General features: G+C 37.1%; 1 protein-coding gene across 2 annotated transcripts in view; it reads left to right on the top strand.

Moving 5' to 3' along the window:
- UNC13B (unc-13 homolog B) overlaps positions 1-26957 on the top strand; it is a 235235-nt gene that overhangs the window by 49540 nt on the left and 158738 nt on the right. For both annotated transcript variants that reach the window (XM_007455955.1, XM_007455954.1), the window contains exons 2-6: positions 9827-9856; positions 12626-12725; positions 16591-16708; positions 17830-17953; positions 26204-26277. In XM_007455955.1, coding sequence (XP_007456017.1) covers positions 9827-9856; positions 12626-12725; positions 16591-16708; positions 17830-17953; positions 26204-26277 — 446 coding nt within the window. The remainder of the gene's footprint in view (positions 1-9826; positions 9857-12625; positions 12726-16590; positions 16709-17829; positions 17954-26203; positions 26278-26957) is intronic.

The following is a 26957-nucleotide window of genomic DNA, read 5'->3' on the forward strand; positions in this document are numbered from 1 at the left end:
TTGGAATGTACATTCTAGTAGGGCGTGAGACAGAAGTACAGATGAAGAATAAATGAATTTAATAGTTATGTTAGAGAGTGGTGAATGCTATGAGGAAAAAATAGAGCAGGGGAATGGGGGATGACATTAGATAGAAATGCCACTGGAACAAATTGAGGAGTGAAATGGGGCAAAGCCATGAAGGAGGCAAGGGAGTGAGCCATGTGGCTCTCTGGAGGAAGAGTATTTCCAGCATGTGAAAAAGCTAGGATGGAGGCCCAGAGCCAGGAGGGAAAGACCTAGGAGGCCTGTGTGGTGGAAGAGACTGGTCAGGGGAGGCTGGTAGGACATGAGGTCAGAGTGGCGGGAGGAAGTAGTGGTACAGATCAGGTTGGGCCTTACACGGCTGTAAAGACTTTGGCTTTACTCTGAGTGAAACAGGAACCTTTGCAAGGTTTTAAGCAGAGGAATGATGTGTTTTGGATAGTTATTAATAGGGTCATTCAGGCCGCTGTAGAGACTAGATTGGGAGGGAAACAGGGACACCTGTTACTAATAGATCAGGTAATGAACATCACTCAGCCATCCAAAAGGCTGACTTCAAAGATGATGATGACAGCCACTGTGGACGTGCTCACATTTTCTTGCTGAGCCTGGTGAATATGCCAGGCTGTAGGGAGGGCTTCCCAGGTATCATCTCCTTTAGTCTCAGGACAACCTGCAGAGGGCAGTGATATTGCCGACCCCGAGGCTCAGGCCTGTCAGAGATGACTGCTCAATAAATACTTGCTACTTAAGTCTTTTATTTATTTATGTAAAATAAACGTAACAAACTTTTAAAAAAGAAGGACTTAAGGAAGTTCTTGGAACAGAAAGGAAATGATAGAAGAAGAAATCGTGGAACATCAGAAAGAATAGTGGAAAGAGAAAAAATATGGGTAAATACAGTAGACTTTCCTTTCCTTGAGCTTCTAAATTATGTTTGACAATTGAAGTACTGTCCTAGTGGCTCTCATCTTTGTAGAGCAAATACTTAAGTTGGTTATATTATAAATGGAGGAAGAGTAAAACGGACTTAAAGAGAGATGGCTTCTGTACTTCCTTGAACTGGTAAAATGCTGACCTCTATAGACTGTGATGTTATATATGTAAAGTGTAATACCTAGAGTAACCATTAAAAATCTATACAAAGTGATACACTAAAAATACTGTAGATAAATCAATTTGCAGTTATTTTTTAAAAAATTGAGGTATAATTAATATATAACATTAGTTGCAGGTGTACAACATGATATTTGTATACACTGCAATATGATCACCACAGAAAGTGTAGTTACCATCCATCACCATCCAAAGTTGTAAAAAATATTTTTTTCTTGTGATGAGACCTTTCAAGATTTACTCTTTTGGCAACTTTCAAATATGTACTACAATGTTATTGACTATAGTAATCATGCTGTACATCACATCTTATGACTTATTTATTTTATGATGGGAAGTTTGTACCTCTTGACCCCCTTCATACATTTTATGCCTCCCCAACTGCCATTCTGTTGCCTGTATCTGCAGTTTTGTTTTGTTCATTTCTTTTGCTTTTTATGTTCCACATATAAGTGAAATCATATGTATTTGTCTTTCTCTGATTTATTTCACTTAGCATAACATCTTCAAGGTCCAACCATGTCGCAAATAGCAAGATTTTATTATTCTTATGAGTGAGTAGTATTCCACTGTGTGTGTGTGTGTGTGTGTGTGTGTACACACGCCACATCTTCTTTATTCATCCATCGATAGACACTTAGGTTGTTTCCATATGTTTGCTATTGTAAATAGTGCTGCGATAAATATAGTGGTGCATATATCTTGTCAAATTAGTGTTTTCGTTTTCCTTGGATAAATACACAGAAGTGGAATTGCTGGATCATATGGTAGTTCTATTTTTAAGTTTTTGAGGAGCCTCCATACTGTTTTCCACAGTGGCTGCACCAATTTACATTCCCATCAGTAGTGCACGAGTGTTCCCTTTTCTCCACATCCTCACCCACACTTGTGGTTTCTTGTCGTTTTGCCAATAGCCATTCTAACAGGTGTGAGGTGGTATCTCATTGTGGTTTTGATTTGCGTTTCCCTGATGATTAGCAAAATACAGTTCTTGAAAAATGTTCAAGTAACCTACAGGAAGGCAGGAAAAAGAAAACAGAAAAAAAAACCAAAACACTGAGAACAAAACCCCCCACAAAATAGCAGACTTAAGCCCTAACATTTAAAAAATTACATACAATATAAATAGTCTACATACCAATTAAAAGACAGAGTTTGGTAGAGCAGATATAAAAGCATAACCCAATTATATGATTGATACATGCAACTTGGATACACCTCAAGGGCCTTATGCTGAGTGGGAAAAAAACAATCTCAAGAGATCACATTTTGTATGAATCTGTTTATATAACATTCTCAAAATGGCAAAATTATTGAGATGAAGAACAAATTAGTGGTTACCGGGGATTAGGGATATTGAGGGGAGGCGGTAGGTATAACTCTAAAGATCTTTGTGGTGATGGAGTAGTTCTATATCTTGATTGCACTGGTTCTTATACGGATCTACACGTGTGATAAATGGCATAGAACCATACACATTGTACCAATGTCACTTTCCTGGTTTTGTTATGTAAGATTTAACTACTAGGGGGAACTGGGTGAAGGTTACATGGGACCTCTCTGTATTATTTTTGCAACTGTCTGTTGCAAATCTATAATTACTTCAAAATAAAAAGTTGAAAAACCTATAGCAAATATATTCAATACTGAAACCTTAAAAATATTCCCTTTAAAATCAGAAAAAAATCAAAGATGCCAGCTATCATTATTTACATTCAAAAGTTTATTGGTAGGCCTAGCCCATGCAGTAATATCAGACAAACAAAATATTTTAGGTTTAAAAAGAGAGAAAAAAATATAATTTTAGATAATATGATTTTCTACATAGGGAACTGGAGAATCAAGGCATAAATAATAGAATTGAGTTTAGCAGAATTATTAGATACAAGATCAATTTTCAAAAGTCAGCTGCATTTCTATTATACCATTTATAATAGCAAAAAAGAGTGCCATAGAGAAATCTAACAAAAGATGTATGGGACCATTTTGTGGAAAATTATAAAACAAGAAATTAAAGGAGTAAATAAATGGGGAGACATGCTATTTTCAAGTATAGGAAACCTAAATATTTTAAAAACATACAGTCTCTTCATTTGTAGATTTAAATGTAGTTCTGATCAGAGTCGCAACATTAATTTTTGGGAACTTGCCAATCTGATTCTAAAACTTAAAAAGATTTGGTTATCATCTGAAAACCCATGTATATAATAGCCACATTAAAAAATCAAAGTGTCTCTTGCCTTACCGGGTATCAAGATTTTAAAAATAACATTATAGTTATAGAGTATTTGATATTTAAATGTGCACACATTATGACAAGTAAAGAAAAATAAAATGGATGTCAAATTTAGTACAGTATTCTAAGGTTAAAGTAGTGACAGCTGAAGCAGTCTTTGTTACTCTCTAGGTATTAATATCCAAATTCAGAATAAATTAGTAAAACTAGGCCACCAGGATTCTGAGGATTTTATTTTGCAAGTAACACCAAGCACAATTTGATGTTTCTTTAAAAGTGAATTGTGCTGAAATTTTACTGAAATCTGGTGCATGTAATATGATCATCAAAACATTGTGATTTATGAAAATAGTTAATTTAAAAATGGTAACTGGAATATTTTATGTTTCAGTGTCCTTTCACATCATTTCTTTTACCTCCTCTTCCCCTCATTTTACAGAAACTGGATTGACAAAAATCTTCATTTTCCAGAACAGACAGAATTTTCATTTCTATATGAAAACCTTGAGGCCTAAGATAGTTATGCTTTTTGTCTAAGGGCCCATGTAATGAAGTGTCAGAACCAAGTCTACAATCAAGACCTCCTTGTTCCTAGGCATTAGCAGCTGCAGCTTTTGCTCCACTCCCATGAGCTTAATGTAGCTTTTTAAAAGTTATCATTGAAATATTGGAGTACACTGTTTTTAGATGGTGTATCTTCATAATGACAAATACTTAGAAAAACATTTTCCTCTAACTGATTTCTCTCAAGGGCCTGTGTTTATTATTCAAGGGCTAGAGAAGACCCTGAATTAGCAATGATTCCATCCAATTCCAAAGAGATACTTATTGAGCAAACACCATATAATTAGTCCATTTAAATAGAGCAAATAAACCTAAGACAAATTAGTAAAAGCAGACTTTTGTAGATATAAAACAGGAAAATAACTAATAAAACAAATTTAATGAGAACAACATTGGTAATAAAAGCATTTTTATTAGGAGATGGTCTTAACCTGCATGGATTTCCCCTTGATATGCACAGTGTTTTGTGGATGTACCTGCATTTTTCTGGAGAGCAGGTGTGTAGCTTTTGTTAAATTATCAAAGGAGTCTGTAATTTTAAAGGTTAAGACTTTATTGTAACACAGTGATGGGAAGGCATATTGGTGCAGTTTCGTTGAGGAGTAGGTGATGATAAAAAAGATGGGCTATGCCTGGGAAAAACTGAAAAGGAACAAAATGTATCTACTTCATTTCTGGACTCTCCTGGTATCCTCTGTCCTCCCTTATGCTGTCTTTCCAAAGCAGGAGATTTAGAAAGATTTATTCTTGAAGAAATTAAATAGGAAAAGTTCTGGATTTAGGATACCACAATTCCCTTGTTTTAGCCTTTTGCCTGACTAGCCCCCAGGACCTGGCACTCAAACTCTTAGAGATTTTGTGGGGCTAATGGGTTTGGCCTCTCATTTGACTGAAATACTGCTCTGTGCTTTTTTCTCATGTTGTTCCTTCTTCTCTTTGCCTATCTATGTTTTATCCATTTCCTTAATCCCAGTTCTACTTCTATCTATTTGATAACAGCTTTGGTTATTAATCCCAACCTTACTCATCTGTCCTTTCTCTTTGGCACATTTTATCTTAACTTTACATTTTGGTGTCTAAGTTGACAGTGAATTATATGATTAGCTCTTTCCCTCCATGTGTTTGCATTGTTTTTGCTGTCTCTCTCACCTTCCTTAGGGTAGTGACTATGTTTTTTTCTTTTTCTTCTCGTCCTCCAGCTGCCTCCATGGTGGCATTCTGGTGGAATGGAAAGAACTAGACTTAGAGTCAGACGACCTGAATCCTTTATCTAGTGCCATTATTTAATCCATGTGATGTTCCCAGTTGATTCTTAATGTGACCCAGCCACAGAACCTCTCTGAGCTCAAGTTTCTTCTTACCTGTAAAATGGAGATAAAAAGGAAAATTTACATAAAACCCCAATATCCAAGAATAGGAATGGTCCATTTTGGTGTTCTCACATTACTGGATGTAAACTATTGTCCTTTAGAACTCTACTGCCTTAGACATTCATGCTCTTCTACTGGAATCCCAACTTCTCTGCAACTTTCTCTAACCAGCTCTGCAACTTCGTTTCAGTCCCTCAAGATTCAAGTTGGGAGCATGTGATTGCTACACCTAGGTCTTTTGCCTTTGGCTTTTGCAGTGAGTCGTAGGGTTCTGCTTCCCCTCTCTCGTGATTTCTTCAGAAGAGGAAGAGTATTTTGGTACTAGGGAGCCCAAAGGGCAAATAGCCACCTCATCCATTTAATGCAGTTTTTCCTTCTTGTTTAACACCATTTTATACATAGTTGTTTTAATCTATAATTCCCTAATGACATGATGTTGAACATCTTTTCATATGGTTACTTGCCATCATTGTATCTTCTTTGGTAAGGTGTCTGTTAAAGTCTTTTGCCCATTTTAAAATCAGGCTGTGTGTTGTCTTACTGTTGAGTTTTAAGAGTTCTGTGTATATTTTGGATAGCAGTCCTTTATCAGGTGTGTCTTTTGCAAATATTTCTTCTAGTATGTGGCTTATTTCCTCATTCTCTTGACATTGTCTTTCACAGAGCAGAAGTTTTTAATTTTAATGAAGTCCAGCTTATCAGTTATTTCTTTCGTGAATTATTCCTCTTGTTTCTAAAAGACCATCACATGCCCTAGGTCATCTGTTTTCTCCTATGTTATTTTCTAGGAGTTTTATAGTTTTATGTTTTACATTTAGGTCTATGATCCATTTGGAGTTAATTTTTGTGAAGGTCTTTGTCTAGATTCATTTTTTTTACGTGTAAATGTCCATTTCTCCTAGCCCCATTTATTGAAAAGACTGTCATTGCTACTACCATTGTATTGCCTTTGCTTCTTTGTCGAAGATCAGTTGACTACATTTACATGGGTCTATTTCTAGCTCTCTATTCTGTTCCATTGGTCTGTTTGTCTGTTCTTTTCCTAATACTATACTGTCTTGATTACTATTCACTTTACAGTAAGTCTTAAAGTTGGTTAGTATCAGTCCTCCAACTTTGTTCTATTTTTTTTTTTTTTTTTTTGCGTTACGTGGGCCTCTCACTGTTGTGGCCTCTCCCGTTGCGGAGCACAGGCTCCGGACGCGCAGGCTCAGCGGCCATGGCTCACGGGCCCAGCCGCTCCGCGGCATGTGGGATCCTCCCAGACCGGGGCACGAACCCGTGTCCCCTGCATCGGCAGGCAGACTCTCAACCACTGCGCCACCAGGGAAGCCCCACCAACTTTGTTCTTTTGCTTCAGTAGTGAGTTGGCTGTTCTGGGTCTTTATCCTCTCCATATAAACTTTAGAATCAGTTTGCCTGTATCCACAAAGCAACTTGCTAGGATGTTGATTAGGATTGCATTGAACTTAAAGATCAAGTTGAGAAGAACTGACATCTTGACAATATTGAGTCTTCCTATCCATGAACATGGAATATCTATTTCATTCTTTGATAGCTTTCATCAGTTTTGTAGTTTTCTTCATAGAGATCTTATACATATTTTGTTAGATTTATACCTATTTGTTAGATTTATATAAATGGTAATGTGTTTTTAACTTCAAATTTCACTTGTTCATTGTTTATATATAGGAAAGTGATTGACTTTTGTACAGTAACCTTGTATTTTGCAACTGTGCCATGATTGCTTATTTAGTTCCAGAAGCTTTTTGGTTGATTCTCTTAGATTTTCTACATAAATGATCATATCATCTGCTCAACATAGAGGACCATGTCATATGCAAGAATAAAATTTTTTTGAAAGAAAAAAGTATAGAGAATAATATATTACATAATCATGTACTCACCACCTAGATTTAACATGTTAATGTTTTTCATATTAGTTAAGGTTAAAAAAATAGTATATTATGGATAAAGTTGAAGCATCCTTTACAGTCTCAATCCCTTCTCTCCCAAGATATAATCACTCTCAAAGTTGGTATGTAGTTTTTCCTTTCATGATTTTTATTCTAAAACTTGTATATCTATCCATCCATCCATTCACCCATCATACAGAGATATTCATTCCCTTATATTTTCTTCTGAAAATTCTAAAGCTTTGCTTTTCACATTTAGATAATTTAACATTTAATCAATCCCCTAATCTTTTGCTATTATAAACATTGCTTTAACTAATTAACTGGTATAAACTTCTTTCTGTACCTGTGGAATCTATCTATAGAGTAAATTCCTAAGTGTGGGATTGCTGCTAGGAGTTTTGATCTTTGACCAATAAGTATAGTCATGTAAACACGACCATAGTTGAGATACAGACAGTTCCATCACCCCAAAATGTTTCCTTGAGTTTCTTTGTACTGCTGTACTTTCTATTATGGTTTTGCTTTTTCTAGCATGTTATGTAAATGGAGTCATACAACATGTAGTCTTGTGTCTAGCTTTTTCACTTAGCAAAATTTGCTTCTCAGATTCATTTTTTTGTTGTGTGTATCAGTAACTCTTTCATTTGTATTGCTGAGTAGTATACTATTGTATAGATATGCCACAATTTGTTTATCAGGACATTTGGGTTCTTTCTAGGTTTTTGGCTATTATCAATAATGTTCTTATGAACATTCATGTACAAGTATTTGTGTGGACATAAATTTTCATTCCTCTGGGGTAAATACTTAGAAGACTAATTGCTGGAATATATGATAAATATGTTTAACTTTGTAAGAAACTTCTAAGCTGTTTCCCAAAATGATTGTTTCATTTTGTATTCTCATCAGCAATATATGAGAGTTCTAGTTGGTCCACATCCTCATTAACGCTTGGTTCTGTCAGATTTGTAAATTTTAGGTCATCTAGTGGGTATATAGTGCTATCTCATTATGTTTTTAATTAACATTTCCTTGATGAATAATGATATTGAGCTTCTTTTCATGTGCTTATTTGCCACCTGTGTATCTTTTTTTGGTGAAGTGTCTGTTCAAATCTTCTGTCCAATTTTAAAAATATGGGTTTTCGCTCTCTTAATATTGAGTTTTGAGTTTTTTTTATAGTCCTTTATCAGTCTTATCAGATACATTTTGCAAATATTTCCTCTTGGTCTATAACTTTTTAACAGAGTCTTTTGAGGAATACATGTTTTAACTTCTGAAGAAGTCTAGTTTATCACTTTTTTTCTTTTAAACTTCATGCTTTTTGTATCCAGTTTAAGAAATCTTTGCCTAATCGCCCAAGGCCAGTAAGATTTTCTCCTATGTTTTCTTCTAGATGTTTTATAGTTTTAACTCTTACATTTAGTTCTATTAAACTAAATGTAATTTAGTTTAATAGGGATTGCATTAAATCTGTAGATTGTTTTGGGTAGTGTGGCCATTTTAACAATATTAATTCTTCCAATCCAAAAGCATGGGATATCTTTCCATTTCTTTAAATCTTCTTCAGTTTCCTTTATCAATGTTTTATAGTTCTTGGTGTGTAAGTCTTTCACCTCCTTGGTGAGGTTTATTCTTAAGTATTTTTTGATGTGATTTTAAAAGGGATTGTTTTTTTACTTTCCCTTTCTGATATTTCATCGTTAGTGTAAAGAAATGCAACCAATTTCTGTATGTTAATCTTGTATCCTGCTACCCTGCTGAATTCATTTATCAGTTCTAATAGTTTTTGTGTGGAGTCTTTAGGGTTTTCAGTATATATATTTAGTATCATGTCTTCTGCATATAATGACAGTTTTACTTCTTCTCTTCCAGTTTGGATACCTTTAATTTGGACAGGAACTCTTCTTGATATCTGCTTATTCCCAGAAAGAAGTTACTTCTCACTCTTGTTTAAAACCTGTTGTCCTGGGCTTCCCTGGTGGCGCAGTGGTTGAGAGTCCGCCTGCCGATGCAGGGGACACGGGTTCGTGCCCTGGTCCGGGAGGATCCCACATGCCTCGGAGCGGCTGGGCCCATGGGCCATGGCCGCTGGGCCTGCGTGTCCGGAGCCTGTGCTCCACAACGGGAGGGGCCGCGGCGGTGAGAGGCCCGCGTACCGCAAAAAAAACCAAAACCAAAACCAAAAATAACCTGTTGTCCAGATCTGGCCTGTTAAGGTCTTCTTTTGGCATGAGTGGAATGAGGGAGTTCCTATGATGGGTTTTAAATAAGGAACATAAATAATTTAAACCTTAGAAAGTTATCTGACATGAAATTGGGTGCCGTAGGAGTAATTTAGTTCCCTCTACCTCTTTGTCAGGAAGCTGTAAGAGATTTCTGCATGGAGTATGAGATTAGATTGGATGACTTTTAAGGACCCTTCTAACTCTCTGCATTCAAGCTTTGATCAGAAGTCCCAGCTTCTTTTCTCTAATGACTTAGACTTAAAAATCTAGTCCTAACTCTAGTGGCACATAGTAGTTACTCAATAAATGCTGGTTAAATAAATTAACTTGCAAGAATTCTTCACGGTGTCCTGTTTTTCTCTCTTGCAGTTAAAAGAGCCAAGTTCCAGGGTTCACCAGGTAAGGCCAGCCTTTAATTATTATGTTCTCCTCCCCATACTTGCTGTGATTTAAAAACGTTCTTTCAAAAAATCATTAATTTCATTTGATTCATTGATTAAATTAGTTAAATTCACTAAGTTCATTAAATTAATTAAAAATCAATATGGGAAGAGATTGGTCAAGGGGGTACAAAGTTTAAGTTATGCAAAATGAATTATTTCTGGAGAGCTAATGTACAACAATGTGTCTGTGGTTAACAAGTATTGTATACTTGAAATTTGCTAAGAGGGTAGGTCTTAAGCGTTCTCAACACACACACATGCACACACGCACACACAGAGAGAAAATGCTAATTATGAGGTGGTGAGGAATGTGAATTAGCTTGATTGTGGTGATTATTTCACATTGTATACATATATAAAATCAAGTTGTACATCTTAAATATATGCAATTTTTAATTGCCAGTTACACTTCAAAAAGTTGAAAAAAAAACAGTGCTGTCATAAAACATTAATCTGTATCAATCTGGTGAAAAGTTTGTCTCCTTACCTCTTGGCCAACTCAATTCTGCTTCTCAAAAGTAACTATTTTGAGGCTTTTATATACCTTTTCAGAGTTTTACTGTGTATGTGCATGTATACACTAATGGATCAGCTACACATGTCTTTGTGCAACCTGCTTTTTTTCCAACAACATACCATGAAAGTCTTTTCTTGTGTATATGTGTGTATACGTATATCTGGTTCTTTCTTTCAAAGAGTTGTATACACACTACTATATTTAAAACAGATAACCAACAAGAACCTACTGTAAAAAAAAAAGTGTACAGAATTTTGTTGTACCCTAGGTCCCTTATTAAATATTCAGGTCATTTCAATTTTTTGCTATTATAAGCAGTAAATGTTCTTGTGCATTTAACATTGCCTGCTTTTGAAAATGTATCTGTATGCTAGAGTCTAGAAGTAGAGAATTGTTGGGCCAAAGTTACGTATTTTAAACAAATTTTGTAGCTGCTGCCAAACTGCATTTTTGAAAAATTTTGCTAGCTTATAATCAGACCAAAAGTATATGGGTGTCTGTTTTCCCAAATCCTTATCAACATTAGATAATATGAAACTTTTTAATCTTTGCTCATCTGAAGGTGAAAATGGTATCTCCTTATTTTAATACACATTTTCTTAACTGAATGTCAAGTTAGTTATAAAGACTTACTCTAGTTCCTTCTGGGGGCAAAAGGAGGGTACTGTGGATTATGGGGAAAAAAACACGATTGGGAACCCAAGAAAATCTGAAAAACCAAATCTGGGTGCAACAGGAACTAAAGCAGTTTCTGGGCCTACTGCTCTCTCCAGTGGCTCTGGGTTAGGGCTTCTCTTCTTTCTGAAAAGCTTTTCTGCTCTCCTTTCTCATCCAGCAGGCTTTTTATGCTTACCTGTCTTGCACACACCCCATAGTGGCTGCTCCAATAGAATTTATATGCCTCTCCTTCAAGCTTCAGCACCAATCAATTGTTACTATTTCTTTGTTTTCCCTACTGAAAATCTTTTGAGAGGGAATCATATTGGTCTCAGCCTTTGGTCAGCTTATGAATTGGCTGGCTGCTTTTGGGTGGCATCTCCTTTTGGTCTGGTCAGCTATGATTGGACATGGGGAATGGAGTACAAAATCCTATGATAGAAAACAGCTTAGGGGTATACTGCATTGCTACTACCAAATATGGATGGGAATTCCCTCATGTGGGTGGGCTTGTATCCTCATATATCTTTGGTATAATTGTAGAATAATTGTAGGTATAAGACTACATAGTTTTTTATGATACTTAAGAGAAAGATTTACCTTCTGCTAGAAATGCATGACAGTGCCCATCTTCTCACACCTCTAACATAGGTAATTGTTTTAAGCAATCTTTGGCAACTTGATGAGTCAAAAATGATAGTCTTTTTTTTTCATTTTATAAAGTTATGATTAACTCTTACATAGAGAAGTGAACTCTCAATTCAGCGTCCCTCATCATGGCTGATACAAAGGAAGTAACAAAATGTGCTGTGTTAAGTCTTAGGTCAGATTTCTGAGTTTTGAGATCCAGGCCGCCTACCTTTGTTTGGTACTCAATTTATACTCTCAGGTTAGAGAATTTCCTTTTTCTGAATCTGTGATAATATATATTTTTTTAATGTAAGTTGTGCTTTAGGCCAGGGTGAATAGATCAAGCTTGAAATCCATTTCCTTTATGAGGATTTTTCCTCAATTCTTGTCCCTGTAAACAAATAGAGGTAACTCTTTCCTCTTCTGCCTTCCTTTAGCACTTTTTCGCTTTCTCTGTGGTACTTATTTCTTTATACATTTATTAATTTGCATATCTTATCTTTCCTGTAAGATCAATTAGATTATTATTTTTCCAAACTGCAGGTGGGCTATAAAGTCAATTTAGTTAGTTATGATTAATATTTTAAAAATTAGAATAAAAATATCAATGTATCACATCTTGTATTTCATAAAGCTTTTGTTTTTGTTTATATGTGTGTATATGTGTATCTACTGGTCAAATATAAAATATAGTCCTTAAATTTGAAAAACACTATTGTAGATTATGCTTTTGAGAATAGTGTGTGTTTTCTAATTTTTCTATACCTCTCTGCTTAGAATGATGCTATATTGTACAATATATAATTCCATTTTTTCTTATATATACTGTAATACGGACATTACTTAATTCCAAGGGCTTTGTGAGACTGGATAACCATCTGAGCACTAAGTATTATATCTTTGGTTTACATTTTTTCAAAGACAAATTTAACACATATGTGACCCTGAAAGTGCAAAATGTGAAGAGCACAACTGTAGCAGTCCGTGGCGATCAACCTTCCTGGGAACAAGATTTTATGTTGTAAGTACTTTGCAGCAGCAGCAGCATGCCTACAATATTTCCAAGGTAATCACATTGGATTAAACAAGTAGAGGCTGAAGATTTTGTGTATATCTAAGACTTATAAAATACGTTAAATATTTAAAAACACATTTTAATAGCATGTTAAATATTCTTTTTGAAAACTAGAGAAAGGAACAGATGAGGTGTGTGGTAGGTGAAGTACATCTGCAGTTTTGTTGTCTCCCAATTTGTAATTTATTTTCAGAGACGAATTATGAATTTGAGTAAACGCTCAGTTTACATGGGTGAAAACACTACCTAGTCAGATTTTCCTAGTGGTCAGAATTAGGTATAGTATAACATACTGAGCATGATATTAAACCTAACTTAATCTTTCTTTGATTCTCGGAAGGCTTCTTGAAGGAATGTGGTTATGCATATGAGGACTGTGTTTGTGTTTCCAAGTCACCTGCTTTCGAAGATGAGGATGTCTGTGCTTATAATCCTTTTGCTTTACGGAGTAAAATGTTCTACCTTCATCTAATTAATAAAAATGAGTAAATATTAGTAGAATTGCTTGCATATGACACAAAATTTAGTATATTATGATTGTAAGCTCTGGCTTTAAAAACTTGCTATTTCCTTTTTTCCTCTTAAATTTCAGCAATTTTTTTTTTCTGCTCTAGGAAAGGGAACAAAAATGTACAAAATCATTTTGAAGGGCTGACCAAATCACTTAGCTTTTCTGAGTGTCAGTTTCCTTATCTGTAAAGGTCTACTCTTGCTTACAAGGTTATGCTTATTTTTTGGGAAGGTGGGCACAAGGGGGTCAACCAAGAAAATGTATTAAAATTGCATTGAAATTTGTGATTGAAGTGAAATTGCTTTGTGAGTTTTATAGTCCATCTCAGACATAGGATGACTCCTTTTATGGGGAAACATTCCAATCCTCTGGGCTTTTAATATATTGCTGCTTATAGTACCATTTAGGAAACTTTGTTATAATAGTTAAAGGTTAAGATTATGAGGGTTTGGGCTAAGACAGTAACAGAAGGATAGATAGAAAAGGATGGATAGAAGATGTTAAGGAGGTAGAACCAAGACTTGTCTTGGATGATTGGGTGAGTGGTGAGCTACTCATTAGGATAGGAGATAATAATATATCAGTTATGAACAAGCTTATATTTGAAGTTCTTATAGGACAGGTAAGAAGAAAGTTACAGAAGATAAGTTAGAAACTTGAACCTGGTACTCATGGAAGCCTGGGTTGGAGAAGTATTTTGGTCAGTTGAAGCCATAGGCATAGATGAGAAAGCTTAGGGAGAGTGTGTTGGGTGAGAAGAGGGCCTGGGGTAGAGCCTGGAGAGCATCAGCATTTAAAGAGGGGACAAAGCGGACTAGGAAGGAGTGAACAGAGAGCAAGAAGGAGAAACGAGATAGTAGTGTCCTGGAAGCTGAAGAACTGGGGCTTCAAGAAGAGGCTAGTGGTGTCAGATTTCTCACTGGTTGCCCCTCTCTCAAGATTATGAACCTCATTTATTACTATCTGTTATATTGACATCAGAGTGAGACCATTTGTTTCTTTCTTCACTCGTGTAAAGTCAACTATGAACAGTTTTTTCAAGTCTCTTCCCTGTTAGCCATACCACAGTTCTGGCTGTGGTATATAAACTTAGCAATCCTGCTTTCTTTTGATTTCCAGTTGGCTCTAATAATCACTCGCTGTTATAACTGTTCCCAGCATGTGAAACATATCAATCTTCTGCAGTCTCTCATCAACATATGAGAGACTTGTTTATTTTCCAGTTTCCCATAGCACTTACTCTATCACCTACTGTGATATGTGTGACTTTTCTTCTGTCTCCCACCTTGAGATGCTGTGTAAATTTTGTCCTCTCTCCTTCTACACACAGGTTTTATTAGCTACATTATCCACCTTACTGCTCCTATTCCTTATTCCTCCTATCCTGCTCTTCTGTCACTGGTAACTCCATTGCTGGTCACTTGTTCCCCTTTCTCCTTTTTTTTTCTCCCTAATGTATTATGTGGTAGTATCTAATATTCATTTTGGTACTTCTCATTTATCTTTAGTATTTCTTTGTCTTATTTCCAGGACTAGATTGTTCATTTCTTAGGGGCAAGGAGGTCATCTTCACTTACTGTGAATTTGCCTAGCTCAGAATCTTGTATACATGTGTGCACATATACTGTTGATTGAGTTAACAGAACAGGAACTTCCCCAGAGCTCTGGGGATGAGGCATAAACAGAGCTCTCAGACTTCTCTTAGTTGGACCATTTGAGCAGATGTAGGTAAGAGATTTCTCACAGAAGATATCCTCATTGTTTGGGCTTTATTCCCCAGAGTTCCCTGAAGAACAGATTTTCTTCTTTATCTGTCCAAGTCAAGCTGTGAAGAAAGACCTCTGGCTGTTTCTTTTAGCTATTGGCTTGAGACGCTATTTAGGACTTGCTTTGGGAATATTGTATATGTATCCCCAAGCAATTTTTCTTTTCCAGATTCAAAAGATTTGGGGTTGTTACATATATTTTTCCAAGGCTAATCAGTTAATTAGGCTGAATGAAACTGTGTGCCAAAAGCTCAGTTTCCCCACTGTGAATGCCCTAACATAGTGGCTGGGTTTGGTCACCTATTTTTTGGTTTTGAACAGCTCTCCAGATAGCTTGGAAGTTTTTAGAGATAGGAGCTAGGTCCTATATTGTGTGTCTTCCCCAATGTACCAAGCCATATGAATTGTACATGTCAGTGAACATAAATGAAAAAAATGAACTCAGTACTTTTCTGTTCTGCTGTATTTATGTAAAAGGGGCAAATTTGCTTTGCTTCACTTGTTTTCAACACACTTGATATGAATTTTATGGCTATAAGGCCACATCCCAAACTAGTAAATCTGAGAACATGTATCTTAATAGTACAACAGGGAAGCCAAGCTACCTCTAAAGCACAAACTTGAAACTTCTACATGTGATGAATAGCTGTTGTTTTCCTGAGAATACCTTTCTGCTTTTCCTGCTGGAATTGGCCTTTTCTCATCTTTCTTGCATTTCCCCTCAAATAACCTTGTGTTTCCATAAGAGCTTTCTGGAGAATGTTTTTAGCATTAACATAAGTGTTTGCTGTTTCACCTTAAGTCCATAATTATTTTTGAGTTAGCCCTTCCAAGCTGATATTCTTCCATGTATGACACTGCTTTTGCTTAGTGGTCACCTGGTTCCCTGGAATAATTTCTTATTAAATAATTTTTCCTAGTTATTATTACAGGAAAATCATTGTGTTTATCATTATCCTGTGATCATTTTGTTTATCAGTGACAGTACCTGCTTTAACTGATAATGAACTAGCACACTCCAGTGTCCCTCACCTGCCTCTGACCACATGTTCCCATCAAACTTAGATCTTCTCATGGGCCCTTTTACTTTTGCTTGGATTCCCTTTCATATTTGTTATAAAGAAGCCTTGCTTTTTCCTCATAGTTCCCTGTATCCAGAGGTATAAGTTGCAGGCAGTGCTAGTATTACAATAAAACACATAAAACTGTTGCTTAAGTTTGGAGATTGTAGGCAGACATTCCTGGCAGTAATGCCCTCATTGCTTGGCTTCATTGTTCTTGTGAAACTGTATTAGTCTAACCATGATTGTAGCTCCAAAGGAGAGGGGATAGACTGACAGAGGCATTTTTCTGTGCATACCCTACATAGGTTTCTAGGAACCTAAAGAGTGGTTGCAGGATGAGGGACATTTTGATTTTTCCCTGATGACAGGATCCTGATCAGGACATACTCAAGGTTTAGCAAAACAGGAGATGTAGATGTTTCTTTCATATTACCTGGTTTTCTAAAAAAGAGCTTTCTTCTTTCCTTCAGTGAGATTAGTCGTCTGGACCTGGGTCTAAGTGTGGAAGTATGGAACAAAGGACTGATCTGGGACACCATGGTGGGGACTGTGTGGATTGCACTGAAGACAATTCGTCAGTCAGATGAGGTCAGTCAGTGCACTGCCCATTTGGAGGTAGGGTTCTAGCCCTTGCTTCTCCACATCCTAGCTCCATTCCGCTAATGTTCATCCATATATCTCAGATTTCTCTGACCCCTTTCTAATTAGAGGACATAAAACCAGCTTATTCCTAATGTCACCGAGAGGTTCAGGGGATTTTATCTCAGGCCTTCCCTCTGCCCTGTGACTGAACTCAGAGGTGCCAGAGTACCTATTTAGCCTTATCAGGTAGATAGCCCCTTCTGAGTACTCTGTGTGTGTGTGGTGGTGGTGGGGTGGGTGGGATCAGCAGGGTGAAGGAGGGGAGTGCGAGGGAGGGGGAGAGAGGGGTGGGGGGAGAGGGAGAGAGTGTGTGTGTGTGTGTGTGTGAGAGAGAGAGAGAGAGAGAGAGAGAGAGAGAGAGAGAGAAAGAGAGAGAGAGAGAGAGAGAGATCTAGGATAGCTGTGGCTTCTGCATTCCCGCTAAGACACTGTTCTGAGAGGAGTCCCATTAAACTTCCTCAGCCAGCTCTTTGAGTCACCTATCCCAGGGACCTGATTTCAGTCTTCCTTCTTCCACATATAACCCTAACAGAGTTTAAGGAACTACAGGCTTGGCAATTGGTAATCACACTTGTCTTAATACACTATTTTCAAGACTGAATTTCCACTCCACTTTACCAGATTAGAACATAACTCAGCATCATTTCCCTATGACACTCACTTTGAATATTTTCACTGTGGTCCCAGTTCAGGTCAACTTAACTAGCCATGTTACTAGCTCTTTAGTGATTAGAAATAGTGACACATTAAGTGACATAGTCATTAAGTATTGTACAGATTAAATATTGATCCCTGGAGATGCTTTGTTTTTGAGTTTAGCGCTCTGGAAATTCTATCCTCAGTGGGCTGGCAGAAAGCTGAGCACAGTGAAAGCTGCTCTCCCACCAAAGAGGGAGAACAGAAGCCACATACAGCACAGGCAGGTGCTGACTCTGCTGTGTTTGCCTCATTAGGATATGTGAATGGCCCTCAGAAGCTCTCTGACAAGGAAAATGAGAGAAAAACACCTGGCCCTTTAACCAAGAGAGGAGTCATGAGTGAAGTTTAATCTTAGATCTCTTTTCTAGGAAGGGCCTGGGGAATGGTCCACGTTGGAGGCAGAGACATTAATGAAAGATGATGAGATCTGTGGAACTAAAAACCCAACTCCCCATAAAATTTTGCTGGATACAAGATTTGAGTTGCCTTTTGGTGAGTCTGATTAGATTTTAAAAAACATTTAATACTTTTTACCACATTGTTTGAAATTGTTTGTTAGTTGTTTTCTTACTGTGTCTTTTGTCAGCCATATCCTTTCAGGGCATTCTGTCTTCCACTCTATTCCCTGTAACACCTAGCTCAGGAATGTGCAAAGTAGACTCTAGAATGGTGCTCATTAAAGAATCCACACTGAAAGCATTCTTTTCAAGTCATTTAGTTTCTTATAACTATTTATTATCATAAAATACCTGCTTGTCAGAGAATATCAATGATTTATTCTTTTGATAATATTTTAACATTTATTGCCTTGAAGTGAATATATACCTTGTGATTTGTTAATTTAAGCATTGAAATAGCACTAATAAATAGAATAGTAATTTACAAAGTAATTTAAAAAATCACACAAAAAGGGCTTCCCTGGTGGCTCAGTGGTTAAGAATCCACTTGCCAACGCAGGGGACAGGGTTCTAGCCCTGGTCTGGGAAGATCCCACGTGCCGTGGAGCAACTAAGCCCATGCGCTGCAACTACTGAGCCTGTGCTCTAGAGCCTGCGAGCCACAACTACTGAAGCCCGGGCGCCTAGAGCCTGTACTCCGCAACAAGAGAAGCCACTGCAATGAGTAGCCCATGCACCACAATGAAGAGTAGCCCCGGCTCAACACAACTAGAGAAAGCCAACGCAGCAATGAAGACCCAACACAGCCAAAAAAAGAAAAAAGAAAAAAATCACACAAAAATACATGTTCCTTATAAAAATTCAAATAGCATGGAAATGTACATGGATAAAAAGTTAAGTTTCTCTTCCTCCTTTTGACCTCCTTTGCATTCCCCAGAAATCAGAAATAAACTACTGTTAACTTTCTTGTGTCTTGGTTTAGGCACAAGAAATTTCTTCTCTAGAAATTTATTTTGACAAAATTTGGGTCATACTCTATGTACTATATATGGTGATAGTATTGTATAAACTAAAGCATATTATCTTGGACATCATTTCATGTTATACTTTAAGATCTATCTCGCTGATCTCAACAGCTGCTTTATATCATAAGTTATCTAACCAGTCCTTTTTTTGTTTGCAATCCTTTATTGATTGACATGTAGGTTGTTTCCAGTTTTTTTTGATATACCACTGTAATGAACAGCTTTAGCTGTTCATTTAGCTTATCTATGCCCATTTATGAATCTAGGATAAATTCCTTAAAGTAGAATTTAAAGAACAGGTCAAATCTACAAACAAGAAATAATGGAAAGGGTGTGGAGAAAAGGGAACCTTCCTACACTGTTGATGGGAAAGAAGATTGGTACAGCCACTATGGAGAACAGTATGGAGGTTCCTTAAAAAACTAAAAATAGAACTACCCTATGACCCACCAATCCCACTACTGGTCATATACCCAGAGAAAACCATAATTCAAAACAACACATGCACCCCAATGTTCATTGCAGCACTACTTACAATAGCCAGGACATGGAAGCAACCTAAATGTCCATCAATAGAGGAATGGATAAAGAAGATGTGGTACATGTATACAATGGAATATTACTCAGCCATAAAAAGGAACGAAATTGGGTCATTTGTAGAGTTGTGGATGGACCTAGAGAGTGTCATACGGAGTGAAGTAAGTCAGAAAGAAAGAGAAAAACAAATACCGTATATTAAGGCATATATGTGTAATCTAGAAAAACGGTATAGATGATCTTATTTGCAAAGAAGAAATAGAGACACAGACGTAGAGAACAAACAGTATGGATACCAAGGCGGAAAGCAGGGCAGGTGGGAGGAATTGGGAGATTGGGATTGACATATATACACTACTGATACTATGTATAAGAGATAACTAATGAGAACATACTGCGTAAAGCACAGGCAAGTCTACTCTGGGGACCTAAAAGGAAGGAAATCCAAAAAAGAGGGGATATATGTATATGTATAGCTGATTCATTTTGCTGTACAGTAGAAGCTAACACAACATTGTAAACCAACTATACTCCAATAAAAATTAATTAAATAAAGAATAGGTCACAAGGTATGTGCATCGTTACTCTTCCTAGTACTGCCAAGTTGCTTGTGTTAAAAAAAAAAAGATTGTACCAAGTTTATATTTCTGCCAACTATGTCTCAGGTGTCTCTTTTCTGCATATCTTTGCCAACATTTTGTAATTTCCCAATTTTTATTTTTATTTTTTATTATTTTTTATTTTTGCGATATGCGGGCCTCTCACTATTGTGGCCTCTCCCGTTGTGGAGGACAGGCTCCGGACGCGCAGGCTCAGCGGCCATGGCTCATGGGCCCAGCCGCTCTACGGCATGTGGGATCCTCCCGGACCGTGTCCCCTGCATCGGCAGGCGGACTCTCAACCACTGCGCCACCAGGGAAGCCCCTGTAATTTCCCAATCTTAAAATGTTGGTATCTTGTTTAATTTAATTTAACTTTATTCAGTTTTAATTTTGACTGTTTACTGATATTCATGTATACTATTGTTGTTGCTGCTGTCTTATGATTTCAATCTATTTATATCTTGTACCTTATGGTGATTTGAGCAAAAATGGCATGATTTTCCAGTAAGCTCAGAAATAACTAAACTCAGAGCAACTATTACTTCAGAAAAATAGAAAAGAAGACTTTCTTGTGTGTCTGTAGGCCAAGTTGCAGGTGAAGAGAAAAGCAACTGGAGTTCTTACTTGTGGCTTAGTTGCTTGTATTCTTAATGCTGTGTTCTCAGCTGTACTAGTCTGGAATGGAGTTTCTGTCTTGTTGAATTGGGAGGGGGGTGGGTGGGGATGGGTCTTGGTTCAAAATTGGCTATTCTTAAAGTTGTAGTAGATTTTCTTGAATATATATTTCTTCATTTGCTGTGTGCTCTTAGGACCATTTCTAGAGACTTTAAATGGTATTTTTTTTTTCTGATTTGGCAAAAAAAAATAATAAAAAAAATTAAAAAAGAAAATCAAACGTACCCATATGTTCAGCACAAAAGAGAAGCACTGAGACAAAATATGGATCAGGTCAACTTTGGTGACATTTAAACAGGTACACTTTTTAGTAATCCACATGAAGGAATCAAATACAGTCCTTTCTCCTTTGTCCCTCCTATCCAAAATTTCACCTCCTTCCCCTCAAACCGCTCTGTGGCAATATTTCAAAGTCTTATAATAAAACCTTCAAGTAATTTACTACCTAATTTGTACAGCACTCCTCAGCCATAAAATGGTTTAATTTGCACTTGTTGAAAATAAGTGAGAGGGGAGGAAGAGCTGCTCTGCTGCAGTCTCTAAGTTCTGATGTAGAACAAATTCACCAAGATACATTGTTAAGTAGAAAACAGCAAGGGACAGTGAATGTGTTAGAATATGCTACTATTTGTGTTTTTAATAGGGGTTGGGGGTCTACATATATGCTTATAGATTCAAAGACTGCCCCTGGAACGATATACAAGAAAGTATTAATTGTGGTAGCCTATAAGAAAGAAAGATAACTGATTTGTGAGGGAGACCTAATTTTCCCTGAGTAACTTTTTAAACCATTGTGCATGTATTACTGCCTCACCCCTCAAAATAGTTTTAAGGAGAAAAATACAGAGCTACAAGGATGTTTATTGCAGTACTATTTATAATAGTACAAACTTTGAACAATCTAAGTACCCAACAAGAGGAGTGGTTAAATATATTACAGTTTAAATTAAAAGCCCAGGCTCTGGAGCCAAATCAACTCTGATTTTTTAATTTTTATTTTCTTTCTTTCTTTTTGGCTGCGTTGGGTCTTCATTGCTGCACGCAGGCTTTCTCTACTTGCAAGGAGCGGGAGCTACTCTTCCTTGCGGTGTGTGGGTTTCTCATTGCGGTGGCTTTGCTTGTTGTGAAGCACAGGCTCTAGGCGTACGGGCTTCAGTAGTTGTGGCTCACGGGCTCTAGAGTGCAGGCTCAGTAGTTGTGGCGCACAGGCTTAGTTGTTCCGCAGCATGTGGGATCTTCCCGGACCAGGGCTCGAACCCGTGTCCCCTGCACTGGCAGGTGGATTCTTAACCACTGTGCCACCAGGGATGCCCACATTTGATGTTTTTAAAAGATGTTGCATTTTTTTTGGAAGTTGTTATATTCCGTCTTAAATATATACAATGAGGGTATGTGTACCATTTTTCTTTACTCTTTTTTTATTGTGGTAAAATACATGTAACATAAAATTAACTATCTCAACCATTTAAAAGATAAAATTCAGTGGTATGAATACATTCATAATGTTGTGCAACCATCACCACTATTCATATCCATAGTTCTTTTCATCTTGCAAAACTGAAACTCTATACCCATTAAACAATAACTCCCCATTCCCCTCTGCCCCCAGCCCCTGGGGGCAGAACCACCAGGGCAGGGGCCCCCCAGTACAACCACCATTCTACTTTCTATCTCCAATTTTGACTACTCTAAGTACCTCATATAATTGGAATCATACAGTATTTGTTTTTTTGTGACTGGCTTATTTCACTTATCATAATATCCTCAAGGTTCATCTATGCTGTAGCATATGTCAAAATTTCCTCACTTTTTAAGACTGAATGATATTCCCTAGTATGTGTATATCACATTTTGCTTATCCATTCATTGATGGGCACTTAGGTTGCTTCCACATTTTAGCTATTATGAATAATGCTGTGAACATGGGTATGCAAATATCTCTTTGAGATTCTGCTTTCAGTTCTTTTGGGTACATACCCAGAAGTGGAATTTCTGGATCATATGGTAATTCTATTTTTAAATTTTTGAAGAATCATCATACTGTTCTCCATAGTAGCTGTACCATTTTACACTCCCACCAACAGTGTACGAGGGTTCCAATTTCTCCACATCCTCACCAACACTTATTATTTTGTTTTTTTTGTTTTTTTTCCCTGTTTTTTTGATAGTAGCCATCCCAATGGGTGTGAAGTGGTATCTCATTGTAGTTTTGACTTGTATTTCCCTAATGATTGAGCATCTTTTTACGTGCTTTTCGGCTATTTTTATATCTTCTTTGGAGAAACATCTGTTAAGTCCTTTGCCCATTTTTGAATTGGGTTTTTGTGATTGTTGAGTTTTAGGAGTTCTTTATATATTCTGGGGATTAATCCCTTATCAGATATATGATTTGCAAATATTTTCTCCTATTCTGTGGGTTGCCTTTTCATTCTGTTGATACTGTCTTTTGATGCAGAAAGTTTTTAATTTTAATTAAGTCTAATTTGTCTATTTTTTGTTGTTGTTGCCTGTGCCTTTGGTGTCCTATCCAAGAAATCACTGCTAAATCCAGTGTTGTGCAGTTTTGGCCCTATGTCTTTTTCTAAGAGTTTTCCAGTTTTGGGTCTTGCATTTAGGTTTTGATCCATTTTGAGTTAATTTTTCTATATGATGTTAAGTAAGGGTCCACCTTCATTTTGTGCATTGTAGATACTCAGTTATCCTAGCACCATTTCTTTCTTTTTCTTAAATTAATTTTCATTGGCGTATAGTTGATTTACAATGTTGTGTTAGTTTCTGCTGTATAGCAAAGTGAATCAGTTATACATATACATATATCCACTCTTTTTTAGATTCTTTTCCCATATAGGTCATTACAGATTATTGAGTAGCATTCCCTGTGCTATATAGTAGGTCCTTATTAGTTATCTATTTTATATATATGTCAATCCCAATGTCGCAATTTATCCCTCCCCCCCATTAGTAACCATAAGTTTGTTTTCTACATCTGTGACCCTATTTCTGTTTCGTAAATAGGTTCATTTGTACCATTTGTTTTTTAGATTCCACATATAAGTGATATCATATATTTGTCTTTCTCTGTCTGACTTACTTCACTCAGTATGACAATCTCCAGGTCCATCCATTTTGCTGCAAATGGCATTATTTCATTCTTTTTTATGGCTGAGTAATATTCCATTGTTATATATGTACCACATCTTCTTTATCCATTCATCTGTCAATGGACATTTAGGTTGCTTCCATGTCCTGGCTATTGTAAATAGTGCTGCAGTGAACATTGGGGTGCATATATCTTTTTGAATTATGGTTTTCTCCAGGTATATGCCCAGGCGTGGGATTGCTAGATCATATGGTAGCTCTATTTTTAGTTTTTTAAGGAACTGCTATAGTGTTCTCCATAGTGGCTGTACCAAGTTACTTTCCCACCAACAGTGTAGGAGGGTTCCCTTTTCTCCACACCCTCTCTAGCATTTATTGTTTGTAGATTTCTTAATGATGGCCATTCTGACTGGTGTGAGGTGATACCTCATTGTGGTTTTGATTTGCATTTCTGTAGTAATTAGCAATGTTGAGCATCTTTTCATGTGCCTCTTGGCCATCTGTATGTCTTCTTTGGAGAAATGTCTATTTAGATCTTCTGCCCATTTTTTGATCGGGTTGTTTGTTTTTTTATATTGAGCTGCATGAGCTGTTGGTGTATTTTGGAGATTGATCCCTTTTTGTTCACTTTGTTTGCAAATATTTTCTCCCATTCTATGGGTTGTCTTTTCATTTTGTTTATGGTTTCCTTTGCTGTGAGAGCTTTTATGTTTCATTAGTTCCCTTTTGTTTATTTTTGTTTTTATTTTCATTATTCTAGGAGGTGGATCGAAAAAGATCTTGCTGTGATTTATGTCAGAGAGTGTTCTGCCTATGTTTTCTCTCTTTTTAAAAAAAAAATTATTTTTTTAAAAATAAGATTTTATTTATTTTTGAATTTTTAATTGAGGTATAGTTGATCCACTATGTTGTGTCAGTTTCAGGTGTATAGCAAAGTGATCCAGTTATAATGCATAGACATCTGTTTTTTTTCAGATTCTTTTCCCTCATAGGTTACCACAAAATATTGAGTATAGTTCCCTGTGCTATACAGCAGATCCCCGTTTTCTGTCCATTTTATATTTAGTAGTGCCAGCACCATTTCTCTTCTTTTAAAAAAATTTTTATTTATTTATTTATTTTTGGCTGCATTGGGTCTTCGTTGCTGTGCACGGGCCTTCTCTAGTTGTGGTGAGTGGGGGCTACTCCTTGTTGTGGTGCACGGGCTTCTTGTTGCAGTGGCTTCTCTTGTTGCGGAGCACAGGCTCTAGGCGCATGGGCTTCAGTAGTTGTGGCACAAGGGCTCAGTAGTTGTGGCTCACAGGCTCTAGAGCGCAGGCTCAGTAGTTGTGGCAACGGGCTTAGTTGCTCCGTGGCATGTGAGATCTTCCTGGACCAGGGCTTGAACCAGTGTCACCTGCATTGGCAGGCAGATTCTTAACCACTGTGTCACCAGGGAAGTCCCAGCACCATTTCTTGAAAGAACGCTTTTCCCCATTGAATGTTCTTGGTACCCTTGAAAAATATCATTTGATCATATATGTAAGGGCTTATTTCTGGGCGCTCTATTCTCTTTTATTGGTCTATATGTCTGTCTTTATGTCAGTAGCATACCGTTTTGATTTACTATAGCTTTTAAAAAAATTTTATTTATTTAATTTATTTATTTTTGGCTGCTTTGGTTCTTCATTGCCGTGAATGGCTTTCTCTAGTTGTGGCAAGCAGGGGCTTTTCTTTGGTGCAGTGTGCGGGCTTCTCATTGCTGTGGCCTCTATTGTTGCAGAGCACGGGCTCTAGGCACGTGGGCTTCAGTAGTTGTGGCACATGGGCTCAGTAGTTGTGGCTTGCAGGCTCTAGAGCTCAGGCTCAGTAGTAGTGGCGCATGGGCTTAGTTGCTCTGTGGCATGTGGGATCTTCCTGGGCCAGGGCTCGAACCCGTGTCCCCTGCATTGGCAGGCAGATTCTTAACCACTGCGCCACCAGGGAAGCCCTACTAAATAGGGTTACCTATTTCAAAACCTACTTAATAGGTTTTGAAATAAGGAAGTATGAGTCCTCTAGCTTTGTTCTTCCTTTTCAAGAATATTTTGGGTATTTGTGGTCTGTTGAGATTCCATATGGATTGGGTTTTATATTTCTGTAAAAAAAAAATTGGGATTTCAATAGCGACTGTGTTGAATCTTTCAATCACTTTAGGAGGTATTGACATCTTAACAATATTAAGTCTTCTGATCCATTGGGAATAATAATATATTATTTTGGTTTTTGTGAAGATTCAAGATAATGTTCATGGCAAGAACCAAGCCATCAGTAAAATTAGTCCATCACCACCACCCTTCTAACTTAGATTGTATGATTAAATAAAGTATTATCAACCTATGATTAAATTATTAGCCTGGTAATGTGGTTTCTTCTTTTTTGTGATAGATATCCCAGAGGAGGAAGCCAGATATTGGACCTACAAATTGGAGCAAATCAATGCCTTGGGAACTGACAATGAGGTAGGAACTGTTTTTTACAATGTAAAGAGTGTCTTTATAGGATGCTTTAAGGGAGCGACCCAGGAACATGTTGAAGAATGAAAGAATTTAAACTGCATTAGAGAATAAAGGTAGCTAGAAGATTGCCTATTATTAGAAAGATCTATCTGCTTTTTCTTTTCTTCCCATTGTCCCCCAGAAGTGGCTGAATTGGCCCTAGTCTGGCTCTAGACTGTTGGGGAGCAAGCTTATACTAGGGAATCTGTCCTCTTTTTACACAGATGAGCAGAAGCCTTTTTTTTCTGCTTGTTCCCAGATTTTTGGATATGTATCCTTATTGTGTGCTCTTTTTAGGAAAGTTTAGACTATTGCATTGCTTAGTCCTGCTGTCCTAACTTATTTCCAGTGATGAGTTTTGTGCACAGAATAGAACACAATCAGCTCAACCTGGGCCAGCAAGAATGGGGAGTGTTTTTGTTGGTGGAGGTGGAGGGAAAAGATAAGTTTTTTTACTTTAGGGCATGTCGGGCTATTAGAAAATTTGTCTGGTAAGCAACCTGTTAGGAAACGTCTGGTAAGCAACCTCATGTGAGAATCTGAAGCTCAGGGTATGATGAGGTCGGGTATAGAGTTTGGATTTATCAACATATTTGTAGCAATTGAAGTCATAGGAATAGAAGAGCTCACTCAGGTAAAGTATG

Source organism: Lipotes vexillifer, unplaced genomic scaffold (assembly GCF_000442215.2).
Source record: "Lipotes vexillifer unplaced genomic scaffold, Lipotes_vexillifer_v1.1 scaffold920, whole genome shotgun sequence".
NCBI classification, from domain to species: Eukaryota; Metazoa; Chordata; class Mammalia; order Artiodactyla; family Lipotidae; genus Lipotes; species Lipotes vexillifer.